Source organism: Triticum aestivum, chromosome 2A (assembly GCF_018294505.1).
Source record: "Triticum aestivum cultivar Chinese Spring chromosome 2A, IWGSC CS RefSeq v2.1, whole genome shotgun sequence".
Classification (NCBI taxonomy): Eukaryota; Viridiplantae; Streptophyta; class Magnoliopsida; order Poales; family Poaceae; genus Triticum; species Triticum aestivum.
In genome coordinates, this window is record NC_057797.1 from 53937076 (window position 1) to 53948347 (window position 11272).

The following is an 11272-nucleotide window of genomic DNA, read 5'->3' on the forward strand; positions in this document are numbered from 1 at the left end:
AAGCCATAGTGTCTTCATTAAAATAGATGCGTCCATGATAACTTCCTCTTCGTGGAGAACCTCATCAAGGAACTTCACCAAACCAAAACTATGAGTATGTTCCTCAAGCTTGACATTTCAAAGGATTTTAATTCGGCGAACTAGACTGTCATCTCGTGGTTATGGATAACATCGGTTCGGTCAGCAATGGCATGATTGGATCTATTTGTCGCTCAACTCTTGGACATCTCCAGTGCTCCTCAATGGCAGCCCAGGGCCTCCCTTTGCATGTACGTAGGAGGGGTATTACGCAGGGGGACTACCCCCTCTCACCAATGCTCTTCATCTTGGCCATTGACCCAATACACCACCTCCTACACCTAGCGGCAGAGTCGAGCGTGCTTCTGTCGGTCAGGGCCAGAGCTATCCAATGTAGAATATCCTTGTATGTTGATGATGTTGGGATCTTTGCCAATCCTATCAAAGAAGAGTTAATTCTGACCAATTCCATCCCCGACTACTTCGTTAATGCCAACATCCTAGTCACAAACCTTCTGAAGACCGAGGTCTTCCCCATCCGTTTGTGAGGGCATTGACATGCACGACATTCTCACTGTTTTCCCCGCTAGGATTGGAAACCTTCTCGTGCCGCTATTTGGGCCCCCTCTATATTAGCGACGCCTTCGCAAAAGGTTCACCTCCAGTCGCTCAGTGACAAGATTCACTGTTGAAAATACATCGTGAGAGCTGAGAGGGTCTCTCTTGCAAAGATGGTCCTAACCGCTATGGCCATTTTTCACATGCCATACATGTCGTTGCCTAAGTGGGTGAGTGCCAAGGTGAACCGGATTACACATGACTTCGTGTGGTATGGTGGCAATAGTGAGACCGCTGGCGGTGGGCACTCGTTGGTCAACTGGAAGACAGTCTGTCGGGCCAAAGTGGTTGGCGACCTTGGCATTATAGACCTCGAGAGATTTGGAATGGCCCTTGGGCTGAGGTGGCCCTAGCTGCACTGGATGGACCCGGGGCCTTGCGATGTGATGAATATGGCGCCTTTCATGGCATCCACAACTGGCACGACAACTGGACTCGTGTTGGAGCCCTGTATCTGCGATGCCCGGAGCTTTTCGCCATTGCATTTTGAAAAAAAAAACAAGACGGTGCACAACGAGCTTTTGAATGATATCTGGATTCATTCGGTGGCTAGATCAAGCGGACCTGAGCAGGTATGAGAGTTCATTTAAAAATAATATAGATCTTGCATTTAGCCATTTGCACGAGAATGTGTTTTGCCGCTTTTGACTCCTACTTTGCCGGAAGATACAAACACCACACACCACACACAAGATGCGACTTCGCTTTCTTTCCTGCCGCCGGGTGCCCGGGTGAATTCGAAGCTGATACGATGGTATTTGGATGCTCTCGCGCCTTTCTTGACCGTTGGATACTCGTAAAAATTAAGCTAGCTACTTGTGATGACACATACTCCCTTCATTCCTAAATATAATGTCTGCTTAGAGATTCCAATATGAATTACTCCCTCTATTTTTAAATATAACTTTTTTTTAGATATTTCAATGTAGACTATATATGGAGCAAAATGAATGAATTTACACTCTAAACTATGGCTATATACACCCGTATATAGTTTATATTAAAATCTTTAAAAAGACTTATACTTACCTACGAAGCAAAATGAGTGAATCTACACTCTAAAATATGTCTATATACATCCGTATGTAGTTTACATTAAATTCTTTAAAAAGACTTATACTTATCTACAAAGCAAAATGAGTGAATCTACACTCTAAAATATGTCTACGTACATCCGTATGTAGTCTATATTAAAATCTTATAAAAGACTTATATTTATGAACGGAGTAGGTGGTTGTTGGTCAGAGCAGCCAGAAAACGTTGATGTGTAAACTCCCAAATAATCAGCTGGGAAGTACATAAATACACAACCGTTACCCGCAGAACCAACGGCTCTGGATGAAGCAGCTGTGGGGCCCCACGGCTGCTCATCATCAGCCGAGCAACACGCGCCCCTAGCCACTGCCACGCGGGCCCCAGCACGCTCTCGACTCCTCCGTGTGCTATATAAACACCCATCGCTCACTCCACAGCAGATCGTGCCCCTCGCCTCCATCACTCACTCTCACAGCCCCCCAGCTAGCTAGTGCCCTCTGCATCTCGTGCTCGGAGAACTTAGATCAGCACAGAGCGAGGGTCGATTAGCAGCTGATCGGCAGATCATGGGCGTGGAGGGCTGCTGCAACAAGAAGGTGATGGAGGAGGAGGCCCTGGTGAAGAAGATCACCGGCCTCGCCGCGGCCATCGGCGAGCTGCCCTCGCTGAGCCCCTCGCCGGCGGTGAACGCGCTCTTCACCGAGCTGGTGACGTCCTGCATCCCGGCGAGCACCGTCGACGTCGACGCGCTGGGCCCGGAGGCGCAGGAGATGCGCGCCCGCCTCATCCGCCTCTGCGCCGACGCCGAGGGCCACCTGGAGGCGCACTACTCCGACCTCCTCGCCGCGCACGACAACCCGCTCGACCACCTCACCCTCTTCCCCTACTTCAACAACTACATCAAGCTCAGCCAGCTGGAGCACGGCCTCCTCGCCCGCCACGTCCCGGGCCCGGCCCCGGCCCGCGTCGCCTTCCTCGGCTCCGGCCCGCTGCCGCTCAGCTCCCTCGTGCTCGCCGCGCGCCACCTGCCCGACGCCTCCTTCGACAACTACGACATCTCCGGCGAGGCCAACGAGCGCGCCAGCCGGCTGGTCCGCAACGACGCCGACGCCGGCGCGCGCATGGCGTTCCGCACGGCAGACGTGGCCGACGTGACGACCGAGCTGGCGGGCTACGACGTGGTGTTCCTGGCGGCGCTGGTGGGCATGGCGGCCGAGGAGAAGGCGCGCCTGGTGGAGCACCTCGGGAGGCACATGGCCCCCGGCGCGGCGCTCGTGGTGCGGAGCGCGCACGGCGCGCGCGGGTTCCTGTACCCGGTGGTGGACCCCGAGGAGATCCGGCGAGGCGGGTTCGAGGTGCTCACCGTGCACCACCCGGAGGACGAGGTGATCAACTCCGTCATCATCGCGCGCAAGGCGGCGGCGCCAGCAGCCGTCGCCGCCGACGGCGACGTGCCGGTGAACAACGGCGGCATGCCGGCCCAGTGCGCGGTGGCGGTGAGCAGACCGTGCCTGGGCTGCGCCTGCGAGCTGGGGACGAGGGCGCACCAGAAGATGAAGGAGATGGCCATGGAGGAGATGGAGGCGTAGGCCGGCCGGCACTCCGGCAGACACCGTCACCGTCATCGCCCAGAGCACGGTGATGCATGAACTCACCCACCGATTAATATTTGCCCGATTAATCACCGACCGATACATACATGCATGGTAATAATTGGTTTGTCCTCATGCATGGATGGATGGACGTGGCTACTTATTTACCATAATTATTAATCCTTGCCTGCGTATGGCTGGCTGGATTATTTATTTTCTACCGTAATCGTGCCGTGTTTGTTTTAGCAATCGTCTGACAGCTGCTATATGCCTCCGGGTTTAACATAGAGGAGGGGGATGATATGTGTCGTGTTGTGGTGTGGTGAGATCGAGTCGAGTCGAGTTGCCTGCCTGCTAGCTGTTGTTGTAATAAGTGTTTTTGACACTCTATATGACTCAAGTGATCCATCATCACCAAGAAGCAGTGTAACACCGTACCGATGCTTTCCTAATTGATTCCCTTGTTTCAACGACTTGTCTTCATTTCTTCTTCTTTTTTAAGAAAATAATCATCTCGATTTGCCCTCCGATTTACCCGATCGTTGCAGTTAATCAGCAAATATATATGGGTGCTGGCAAAGTGCAAGCTCATATAGTACGGTCAACTGCCAGCAGCGGTTGCCAAATGATTGGAGTGCGGGATTTTTTTTCTCTGGTGCCGAAACGACCGTGCTGCTCGATTTGTGTGCCAGCCATTTTAATGAATGGAACTTGCTTTTTTTTTGCTACTTGTGTGATCTACCAGGCTGCTCGGTGTCCAGTTTCTGTTTTCACCTGCAGAACAAAAAGGCCGCTTTTGGGCCATTAGATCCTTGTTGCTCCAAGTAGACCATTTAGGGTCCAATTGGCCCAAAAAACGAACAGCCCAATGACAAAGAGGAGCAATGCTGTAGGGATGCAATATGTGATTTTTTTAATTTTTTTTGCAATGAAATATGTGAATGTTTGATATGGAGAGAACAAAAACTAGACGGGTGCACGACTGCTGGGAAAAGCGAGAATGCAGAGGAAAGGTGTTGAGGTTTGTCACCACTCCATGCACTCGTTGCTCTATAGGACGCGCGGGTATTTGGCTAGTTTCCACCGGCGGGATCGAAAAGACTCCTCTCAAAAAAGAAAAGAAAAACATAAAGAAAGCCGGTTAGTACTACTTCTACTACAGGTCGGTATCAGTTTTTTTTCTCATGCAGAAGAAACATGGCACTTTGGGGCGAAATACCCCTTGGAACATGGCGGTAGGTGCACCTGACACCTAAATTACTATTTAAAAAATTCCGAAAAAAATCAGAACTTTCCGAAACTTTTTGGGAACAAACTTGAGTTATCATTACAGTCATACAAAATTTTTTATCAACGAAATCTTCTCCAACGAAATTCTCGCAAAAAAAAACAAGACTTATAGTGTGAATAGTAGCTCTTATGTAGTGACGAATTTGTTTTTTTCTGCCCATAACAACATGAAAGGCATTTCTTCGCAAAAGATTTTATACGAGTGCAACAATAAATTACTATGTCTTCTAGGCATAGTCGGTCCCATAGGTATGAAACCCATTTGAGCGAGAATAGTACTAGGATGGGTGACCTCCTAGGAAGTCCTCGTGAAAGGGTTTCATATCTAAGGGTTGTGATAGGCTTGGCGAGCCAACGTAAAAACTAGCCAGTCTTTTGGGTATGAAACCCATTTGGGCGAGAGTAGTACTAGGATGGGTGACCTCCTGGGAAGTCCTCGTGAAAGGGTTTCATATCTAGCCTACCCCAACTTGTTTGGGATAAAAGGTTTCGTAATACTAATACTAACAATAAATTACTATGTTCTTTGTACTACCTTGACAGTTGATGAATAGATCAGGACAATAAATCTTAAGTTCATAACCAGCTTCAAATGATTTTTTGTATAAAAAATAAAAATTGATACCATGAATACTTTTTTTCTGCTAATATAACAGAAAAAGATGAACATTTTAGAGGTGCCTTGAAAAAAATTGAAAACAACATTTTTTTAGTGGACATTTGTTGTTATATATAGAATGAGTTTCTAACCAAGAGTGAACCAAAATATTGTGAAGCTTATATAAGCAAATGAAAACATAAAACATAATTTAAGCACAGGAAGAAGTATGCTTAAATTTAATAGGCAGATGTGAGGCTCTAACCTAGACAGACCAGTGCACCAACTTATGCTGCTAGCTGGTAAGACTCCAGACCATTCGCAAGTAAATGAAAATGTGTGCCTCACCGATGGGGATTTGCGGGTGAAGTCGGAGTCGCTGGCTCGCGGAGGAAAGATGACGATGACGCCTGTAGCCCGCCTAGGTGGTGCTCCTCTCTCGGAGGCGTGTGTGAGTCTTTTGTAGGTAGCCAGGTTGGCCAGTGTGCCCCTTCGTGGGATGTAGCGATTTTTGCTTGGTTTTCCATAATTAACTGGGCAACTCTCTGTTTCTTTTTTAATGAGATGTGGCAAAGCTTTTGCCGCCGTTTCAAAAAAAAAAAGAAAACAGAAAAAAAACAGGAATAAAAACCATTGCTAAAGAAAACAATATGTAATAACATCAAGGCAAGAAAGAGAAAATAAAAGGAAACCACTGCTAGGGAGAAAGAAATAATAAAATAAGCGAAATGAAGAGGGAATAAATTAATAAGAAAATAATAAACGAAGAAAAAAGAAGTCGAGCCAGTATTTATTTAAAAAAGCTACTTTCTTTAGGGGAATTTAAAAAAACTCCTGCTAGCAACTTTTTTTTTAGCAAAACTACTTTTTTCGAGGAACTTTAGCAAAAGTAACTACTGCTAACAACTACGAAGAGAGAACGTCACGTAAAGTCCGGCCCAGTAGGTGCATCTGTAGGCGGCGTTTGCGAGAAAAACACTGGTGTCGGCCCGGTCCAGCAAGATCTACCGGTCTCACTTTTGTAGGAGGACGATCGACTTCTGAAAAAACTTTTGAAGGAGGACGATCGACTCGATATATCCAGATTGATCCATACGGACTGCGCAGCAATTCAGATCAAAAAAGAACCTAGCGTGATGGCCAAGGCCAAGGCGCCGCAGCCGCCATGGGTGGTCCAGTTCAACGGCACGAGCAAACCCGTCCTCGTCGCGCCCTTCGACGGATGCCGCCGCTGCGACGAGACGCCGGTCATGCCGGCGCTCGAAGGGAAACGATGCCTCGGCCTCGACGGAGACTGGTCGCTCATGCTCGACGAGGTCACCAACGGGTGCTCCCTCGTCAACTTCGCTAATACCTCGCCGTCGACGCCCACGATAGTCGCTCTCCCGCCTTTGCCGGAGGACGTGCCCGCTTTATACTTATGGTTCGGCTGCGCGCTCTCCGCGCAAACCCCGCCCGATTGCACCGTTTTTTTGGATTTCGTCAGGGACAAGTCCCTTCTCTACTGCCGCCCTGGTGATCCCGAGTGGTCCCGCCTCCCTGTGGAGCTCGCCGAGGTGAACGACAATTTCGACGGCCCCATAACCGCTGGCTACGAGGGGAAGGTGTATGCGACAACCATGGCGTCCCTGGTGGCCATCGACGCATCCGCCCCGATACCATCAGTCATAAGGACGGACATGAGACCCCCGCCACGGTGCCCCGTGCACGCCGGTTACAAGTGCTACCCGGTGCCGTGTCCTGGCGGCGAGCTCTTTTTGGTGCGGTGCTGCATCTTTGGCGACCCGGACGTGGTGGATCTCAAGGTTTTCCTATGGAATCAGGAGGATAATGCGTGGGGAACAGTCCAAACCATCGGGGATAGAACATTTTTTGTGGGCAGGTGCACTTTCGCTGTTGGGGCGGTTGAAGCAGGAACCCAACCCAACTGCATCCATGTGCTACGTAAAGTTTGCGATGAATTTGTTATCTACACCGTGTCTCTGGATGATATGACCATCGGGCTCCATATAGTTGAGGGATGTGATTGTGATGATGATGATGAGGACCATGTATTCTGGACTCTTCCCACGAGGTAAGTGTAATTTCACCTCATCGATTTGAAAGTATTTATGTGCTTGTTCAATGTGATGACTTAGAGATGTTTTAACGTTTCCATATACGTATCTATTTGCAGCTTCGGATTGAAAGTTGTACAAGCCATCGATACTATTGACGATGTCTCCGATGAGGTATCTATGTACATATATTATATTATTGTTAACAAATTCGACTACCTTACTGCAAATTAGCATTGTTAAAGAAAGAAGGGGAGTTTATAGCAAATCAACACTGATGTAACCAGGTGATACAAAGAACAATTGAACATTGTTTGGGAGAGCAAGAAAAGGAGGACATGATGATGCTTAACACGACCTCTCGAGAGGAGAGACAGTGGTGTGACCTCCATACCGACTTGTTGCGGCTACTAGTATCCAAGATTTCATTCATCGATTTCCTACATCTGAAAGCTGTCTGCAAGCGGTGGAACTCCATTGAAAGCCCGATACACCATGCAAAAGGGTTGCCATTGCTCATGACACCCCGCCTAGCAGGAAGGACAAAAGATGATATTCTCGAGGTCTTCGATCCGATGAGCGAGAAGAAGTACAACATCAGGGTAAACATCCCTACTTCATGTCTCCAATCACAAGGTTCGCAGTTACTGCATTTCACAAAGAATGGCTGGGTCGTCGTGTCAAGAGGGGGTGACCAAATGTACTTCCTAGTGAATCCGTTCAAGAATTACCCAGATGGCGGCCATGTGATTGCTCTTCCAGTACTAGATATCATTGGCCTCAAAGGATTATCGTTCTCTTCCATGCCGGGTTCTCCGGACTTTGTGGTCCTCGCCGTGGGAGCCACGCCAGACTACAAAGTTGTCTTTATTCAAACATGGCGAATAGGAGACAAAGAGTGGAAGGAAGAAATCTTACGAAATGTTGATGTGCCGTTCTTCATGGCATCTCATAGCCCCGTCTTCCTTGACGACATCGTTTATTTCCTAGACATGAATGGCAGGCTCGGAGTCGTGGACTTGAACGTGGAAAAGATGGAGTGGAAGGTCCTTGACAAGCCAGATCAACCGATACGTGGAAGTGACTATGTGTATACAATTGAGGAGTTGAACTATAGCTATCTAGCGGAGTGGAAAGGTGACCTAGTCGCCATTATCCGAGAAAACGGCAATTTTGGGTTCATCAGAGTACTTAAGCTTGATTGGTCTAGGATGGTTTGGATGGATTTGGAAGAGTTGGAGGATGCTGCCGTGTTTCGGGATAGAAGCAATGCTCTAATTGCAAGGCCAGCTTGCGGAAGAGATTTATGCAACAAGGTGTACTTTCCGAGCTGTACTAAGACTGACGATGGTGGGCAGGCCTACTACTGCTTAAAAGAGCAAGATTACTACCCTTTCTTTTGTGCCAATGAGCCGATGAATGCCATATGGTTCGAGCCAAACTTGAAGGACGTACTTTAGGTGCCCCGATTAGACCATGAATCCCATATGCTGAAGAGTTCTCCTTTTTTTTCTTTTTTTTTGAGGGGTGCTGAAGAGTTCTCCTTTGTTATCTGCAACAAAAAGGGGGAACAAAACTTTTGAGCATTGTCCATATTTTTATGTGATGTAAATTTTTAAACTAGGCTATCACCTATTTCCGTTAATCTAGATCAACAGTGCATTTTTTATTTTATACTTTCTGGTGGTTCAATACCAATGGTGTCAAACATATAATTTATCCTTATGCACATGGCATTGTCGTCTTCTTTTTGCGGGTTGTATTTATTTATAGTGGGGTGAACTGTGTAGTCTATCTCACGCACCACCTCCCTCCCTCCCATTGTCCTTTGTTCCTTTCCCACTACTTTGGCTCACTGATGTCTGTAAGATCAGAATGTTTGATTAGTTTCAAGCGCTTACCATTCTTTTGGGATTGTTTAAAGTTCCAAAGATAAAACATTCCTATTAGGAACATTTAATGCTACATTTTTTGTCTGATGTTTCTATTGAGATATTCTTGCTAGCTATTAATTACAGCATTGGAAAACAACTCTGGTCCAAAATCCAGATCATACTTCTTATTTTGAAACAACTAATTGTTAAGATTTAAGAATAGATAAAGTGGCTTCGTGTTTATCCAGACCATGTATCTATTAAGAAAACTTCAAGAATGTTAAATCTAACTACTGGCTGAAAAAACTTAGTCAATATTTCCCTGTAGAAAATAAATGCAGGAAATTAGGTGTATATGTAGCATGTTCTTTCATTTGTCTACACTGTTAGGACTTGAGTACTCAATGATTTCAAGCAGTAGGGCATCTACTCCAAAATATGGTAATTAAGATTGTTAACCTGCTCAAAAAATTTAACCTGCAATGTACTTGATGGATATGAGCAAACACTTCACTGCATTCAGCTGTTGCATACCCACCTCTAGTCATCCCTGATGCTAACACAAACAACAACTTTCTCCCCAAGGCGTCTATCTGGAACACCAAAAACTACAAATTTAGCTACCTCTGAGTGTTGTGAAAGCATTAATTCTACCTGCAAAGATTTGGGACGTTATAGTTACACATTGTTTAGAGATGAAGAAACTAATACCTGCTTCCGAGTAAATGGCAAACGCCCAATAATTTGATTAAAACGATTCAGAACCTTCATTTTCAATTAAAAGTATATTATGTATGCAGTCCACAACAGAGTCAAAAACTGAACCAATAACATTTGTAAGAGTCAGCAAAATGGGAATCACCTGAACAAAAATCTAGGATCATGCACAACTAAATTACCAGAATAGTGCATGGTGGTAATGCGACAGCGGCGTCATACTCCAAACATGCAGATGATCGTGTCCATCAAGGTGCTGAGAAGCCATGTCTTTGTTGTTCAGCTGGTCCATGTCGGCCTGGTGGTACCTTCACACAGGAAAAGAAATCACTTAAACTCTGGACCGATCCAACACTCATGTTCTGAATAATTATAAACACATACCCAATTTTCTCAATTTCCCAGGTACCAAGTTTTAACCTCTGCAGTTATACATCCCTCGTCCTCTACATTAGTGTCATTACTTCAGTGACGCCATCGGAGCTAGCGGCATTGTCAATCCACTTTTCTACAATACAAAAAATAGATCTAAGCAACTCGATGAGCTCAGTTCAAAACATTTTGTAACAGCAGTAGGTTAAGTTAATCATGCTCTATACAAACAAAAGTGTGACATAGCTGTCCAGAAACATACTACAGAAGTTTTACTTTCTGAAGATTGAAAACCCATTGACAGCTCCAAAGCACGCATAAACACAATATGCATATATGCAGGGATCTCAAGTGACAACTGCTTGATCCCCCAATTCACTTAGCTACACTTTTGGGCACCGTAATGCAGATCATTAGTACTGTGCACATTTTGCAAGCATGTCATGTGTGCAGGGGTGATCAGCACGGTGTTTATCAACACCATGTGCAACCAACGTTGTGAAGGGATTTTGCTTGCAATTTGAATTGTTTTTCAAGCTTCAGCAAAAATGGCGTCGGGGCAAGTCTAGAACTGGCCGATTTGGATCAAACTGCCAGTTCCGCATCTGCCGCAGCCACGAATCGTGAAGGTCGAGCCCTTGAGGTGACTTTACACTCGAATCCGACTGTCCCATACTCCCATTCCCATGGCATTTGCCGTTCGAGCCCAGCGGGTGGGACGACTCTGATCCGCCACCGCAGCAGCAGCAGCAGCAGGCGGACGAGAACCGCTGATGTCGTGGCCCGACATGGCACAGGAGGACGAGCTTGCCGCAGCTGCGGTGAAGGAGGATGCAGCTGCCGTGGAAAATATGGGGAGGAGGATGCAAGGACCTTAGCCTGACGAAACTGAAGAAATCATCATATTTACGCTGCATCTATTTTCGTTATTGTCGTCCACCGTTGTCGTCCGATCTGCATGAGGGTTCTTGACGCTTCATACAATTTCACTCAGAGCCGCAGATCTTCCATCCAATGGCCGGCGACAGCGCAGATGTCACTATTTACTTTTCCGGCAAGAGCACATGCTATCAGTGTTTTATGTCACTTTTCTTAGTCTTT

General features: G+C 46.7%; 2 protein-coding genes across 2 annotated transcripts; both read left to right on the forward strand.

Annotated features, from left to right (window-relative positions):
- The first annotated feature begins 2098 nt into the window (after nucleotides 1-2098).
- LOC123187403 (nicotianamine synthase 9) lies at nucleotides 2099-3733 on the forward strand. The gene has a single exon (XM_044599259.1). It carries the CDS (start codon nucleotides 2238-2240, stop codon nucleotides 3258-3260), a length of 1023 nt encoding a protein of 340 aa, XP_044455194.1. The 5' UTR covers nucleotides 2099-2237; the 3' UTR covers nucleotides 3261-3733.
- Nucleotides 3734-6272: 2539 nt separating this feature from the next.
- LOC123184675 (uncharacterized) lies at nucleotides 6273-8944 on the forward strand. The gene is made up of 3 exons (XM_044596757.1): nucleotides 6273-7225; nucleotides 7328-7382; nucleotides 7496-8944. The coding sequence occupies exons 1-3, from the start codon at nucleotides 6288-6290 to the stop codon at nucleotides 8666-8668; spliced, it is 2166 nt and encodes a 721-aa protein (XP_044452692.1). The 5' UTR covers nucleotides 6273-6287; the 3' UTR covers nucleotides 8669-8944.
- Nucleotides 8945-11272: the final 2328 nt, after the last annotated feature.